The sequence below is a fragment of the Phytophthora infestans genome, genomic scaffold, assembly GCF_000142945.1.
Source record: "Phytophthora infestans T30-4 supercont1.599 genomic scaffold, whole genome shotgun sequence".
In the NCBI taxonomy this organism is placed as follows: domain Eukaryota; phylum Oomycota; class Peronosporomycetes; order Peronosporales; family Peronosporaceae; genus Phytophthora; species Phytophthora infestans.
In genome coordinates, this window is record NW_003303176.1 from 6,117 (window position 1) to 10,469 (window position 4,353).

The following is a 4,353-nucleotide window of genomic DNA, read 5'->3' on the forward strand; positions in this document are numbered from 1 at the left end:
TGGAGCGTTGCTGGTGCTGGCGTTGTGGCTGATTCAAGACCACGGACACTCGGATTCAACGCCCGAGGGCTCTTTTGTCTGCGGTGTCACCAACAGTTCCGCGGGTCATATCAAGCTAACGAACAAGGAGGACGATCACTACTTCTACTGGTTTTTCGAGTCGCGCACGAGTCCCGAGACGGACCCATTGGTATTGTGGCTTACCGGAGGTCCCGGCTCTTCTAGCATGTTCGCTCTATTGACCGAGAACGGCCCGTGCACCATCCAAGGCGACCTAAGCACCAAGTTGAACCCGTTCTCTTGGAACACCACGAACGTCATTTGGCTGGATCAACCCACAGGTGTGGGTTATTCCTTTGGCTCTCCGGCTGACAAAGATTTTAATGAAACCAATGTGGGTGAAAACATCTATTGGTTTCTGAGGGGAATTTTGGAAAAACACCCACAATTTCAGAATCCTGGAACCGCAACGCTAACGTGATCTGGCTGGACCAACCAACCGACACAGGCTTCTCGTTCGGCTCTCCTGCCGACACGGATTACAACGAAACCAATGTGGGTGAGAACATTTACTGGTTCTTACAGGAATTCTTAAACAAACACCCACAGTACCAGAACCGCGAGTTGTTCCTGACGGGTGAGAGTTATGGGGGACACTACGTTCCCGCTGCAGCGCATTACATTTGGAAAAAGAACCAGGAGAATCCGGTCATCAATTTACAAGGTTAGCCATCGGCAACAGTCTTACGAATGCATTGATCTAATACGCTCACTACCAAGATATGAACGATAACCGATACAATATCACCCTTCTGACGGACGTTGAAGTAGAGCAGATGAAGGATGATAGCGTCGAGTGTATCGAACTCACACGCGAGTGCCTGATACCACCGAAGAATGAGACTTTTTGTCTCTTGGGTGTCGATTGCTGGGATACGAAGCTGGTACAGCCTCTGAGCAAAGCGAATCGCAACAACTACGACATTCGTGAGCCGTGCAACAACAGTGACCCTGATGCAACTGTGGAGACTTCCCTGTCATCATGGAGTTCTTAAACTCTCCGAAAGTTCGGAAGTTTCTGAACGTGGATAAGCGCGCTCCGGCGTGGGTGGAAGAGAATGAAGTCATTCGCACGAGGTTCATTGCCGATGGAGACTGGGCTTCATCGTACGATGCATACGCAGCGGAGCTGCTGAATGATGGTCTCCGCGTGCTCATCTACGCCGGCGACGCCGATCTGATGTGCAATTGGATCGGCAATCGAGCCTGGACTTTAGAGCTCGACTGGCGAGGCAAGGATGGCTACTTTACTGCTGAAAAGTGAACATTCATCGCGCACGACCCCTTGATATCGAACAATAGCCCCGCCATTGATGCAGGTGAAGTCTGGACGTTTGAGAATCTTGCGTTTGTCCGTGTGTACAACGCTGGCCACATGGTGCCAATCAACCAACCCGCCGTCTCATTACCTCATCAGCAGGTTCCTTACCAACAAGGCATTGTAGAAACCACTTCGCATACAAGCACCTATCAGTCATTTTTGACACGGGACAGTGCGATCTCCTACATTCAAATACAGTTCGTTTCCACTAATTTCTCACATTTGAAGATCTTCCAAGCCCAGTCGACGCCATGGTGGACGAGTCGACTCCGTTGCATTCGGATGTGCGAGTGGCCGAGATGTATCGCCAAAGGCGCATTGCTAAGATCGTGGCCTTAGGAACCTTGGTACTTGTGGTCGTCGTGGTGTTCGGCTTTGCTGCCACCACAAACCAGACGCCGTCGTTGGCTACAATCACGGACGCTGACGATACGACTACGACGTGTGGCACCGCAGCCAATGAAGCGGGATACATCAAGCTACCCAACAAGCAGGACGACCAGTACTTTTATTGGTTCTTTGAGTCTCGCAATGCGCCCGCAACGGACCCGCTTATCCTCTGGCTCAGTGGTGGTCCTGGAGTCTCTAGTCTCCTGACGCTATTAACCGAGAACGGTCCGTGCTTCGTCAACGAAGACTTGTCCACTACGATCAACCCCCATTCGTGGAATACTGAGGCCAATGTCATCTGGCTGGATCAGCCCACCAGCGTCGGGTACTCGATCGGCACTCCGGCGGACGTCGACAATAATGAGAACGACGTCCAGGAGAATATTTTTTGGTTCTTACAAGGTTTTATGGACAAACACCCCGAGTTCAAAGACCGTTCGTTGTTCCTCGCTGGTGAGAGCTATGCTGGTCATTACGTCCCGGCCGCGGCACACAATATCTACCGGGAGAACAAGACGACCAAGAAGAGACGTTTGAATCTTCAAGGTATCGTTATCGGCAACGGTCTGGTCAACACCGTCGTGCAGGTAGGTGATTATCGAATTTAATAAGTAGAAATGAAATATTTGACTTTACTTGTGCTGTATGTACTAGAGCGAGCACGGCTTGGACATGGTCGACAACGCGTACAACGTGAAGTTGATAGACGACGACACGCTGGCGAAGGCGAAGGTGGCAGAGAAACAATGCACAGCGCTCGTGAGAGCGTGTCAAACCAACTCGAGCGTATGCATCGACGCTGGTGAGTTCTGTGAGGTTAATGTAATGGGCGCGTACATTGGCGCGGGTCGCAACATGATGGATATCCGTCAGGAATGCACTGAACTGGACCCGATCTACTGTTACGGAGATATGGTCAAGCGAATAACGGGCGTATTTGAACTCGGACGCTGTACGCTCATACTTGAACGTAGCGAGTGTACACCCGGCGCCGTGGCAGTCAGCGTCAGCGGATGTGGAGCTGGCGTTTGCTGCGGATCTAATGAAGACGTTCGAGCAGGACGTTGAGGCTTTGCTGCGTGACAGCTCCATCCGAGTGTTGATCTACCATGGCGACGCCGATCTGGTGTGCAATTGGTACGGCGGACTGGCGTGGACGAGAGCGTTGACGTGGCCTCATCAGACGGAGTTCCAGGAGACTGAAGAACACGCGTTTGAGGTCGATGCGAGAGACGTCGGAAGCGTTTGGACGTACGCTAAGCGGTTGACGTTCCTGCGAGTGTTTAACGCTGGCCACATGGCGCTCATGGACCAACCGGAAGTGACACTGGAGATGATCAACCGGTTCCTGCGCAGTAAAGAGCTGTAGGCAATTGACAATCGAAGTCAAATGAATTGCCCATTTGTGTTGAGGTGAACTATTGTACCGATAAGTTACGAGTCGTAAGATACGCCTGATTACAACGGATACCATGGCTCAATTATGAACCACTGACGCGGCAGAGTGAATCAGGTGGCTTGCAAATCGCCTTAATATTGCACTGCATCAAAATGCCAAAATAAGCTTCCTCCGGCTCCACTACAATGTACTTCTGATTTAGTTCTACAGTAAGTACATGTAGGCTACATGATGTACTGTACATGTAGCAGGCTACCAGCTAACTTGGTGACGTACACGTTGGCCAACTCCGTATCGCATGAGGTGCGGAAGCATTGCGCATTCTAGGAACTTGCGATTGTGTCCACAATGTAGCCCACAACTCAGTCTCAGGTTGTCCCTCGGCTATGATACATGTACAGATGAAAAAAAAAACGAGTCTGTTGCGCTGTGTCAACGCGCTGTCGCCACAACCGCGGCAGTGCCCATACTTAAAGTAAATGGCTTCAGAAACAAGCCCATACAAATGTTGCGTTGACAATCAAATCTTGGTTCGACGCAGCAGACCAAGCAGCAAGCCAGGAAGGCCACCCACAGGCTTCTATATTTGCGTGGTCCGCTTACACCGCGCTGTCAGCGCCTTTGATTTGCCCATTGGCCCAATGGCATTGGGTAATGACCAATGCCACTCCTCTGCCATGGAAGCTTCTCGCGCGGCTGACTTAAGACTCTTAAGTCAGCTTAAGTTAAGAGCTCATTTCTCGATTGTCGCCGCGGAGTGCATAGCGAATCTGAGTTTTGCACAGTAGTATCTACCCCACACAAAATGCCCACAGAAACGACCCCCTTGCGTGGCGAGCAGTACGCCTCGGATGCCCAGAAGCGCAAGCGTATCGTCGGCATCACTGGCGCTGTCGTGGTTATCGCGGCCGTCATCGTCGTGCTGTGGCTCACTCTCAGTGGCCACAGCTCCAAGTCCACCGAGGTGACGGAGCAGACTACTCCCGAGCCCACCCCAGCTCTTCGAACGGAGGCACCCGTCATCACAGCGCTCCCGACCGTAGCCCCTACTCCCGCAGGAGAAGCACTCGGACGAGAGTGGCTTTCGGGAGGCGCCGAGTACTCGTACTCGTACGAGGGCACCTCCGCCCCTGCTTAACCGGAATGGAGAAGTCCACTTCCACGTGGAGCAGGATCCTCCAGG

General features: G+C 52.1%; 2 protein-coding genes across 2 annotated transcripts; both read left to right on the top strand.

Moving 5' to 3' along the window:
- Positions 1 to 226: 226 nt before the first annotated feature.
- Positions 227 to 1,324, top strand: PITG_21606 (serine protease family S10, putative; the record flags this gene model as incomplete). The annotated part of the gene is made up of 4 exons (XM_002894713.1): positions 227 to 398; positions 509 to 724; positions 832 to 987; positions 1,029 to 1,324. The coding sequence occupies 4 exons, from the start codon at positions 227 to 229 to the stop codon at positions 1,322 to 1,324; spliced, it is 840 nt and encodes a 279-aa protein (XP_002894759.1).
- Positions 1,325 to 1,632: 308 nt separating this feature from the next.
- PITG_21607 (serine protease family S10, putative) lies at positions 1,633 to 3,140 on the top strand (the record flags this gene model as incomplete). Its single annotated transcript, XM_002894714.1, has 3 exons — positions 1,633 to 2,358; positions 2,426 to 2,723; positions 2,776 to 3,140. The coding sequence occupies 3 exons, from the start codon at positions 1,633 to 1,635 to the stop codon at positions 3,138 to 3,140; spliced, it is 1,389 nt and encodes a 462-aa protein (XP_002894760.1).
- Positions 3,141 to 4,353: the final 1,213 nt, after the last annotated feature.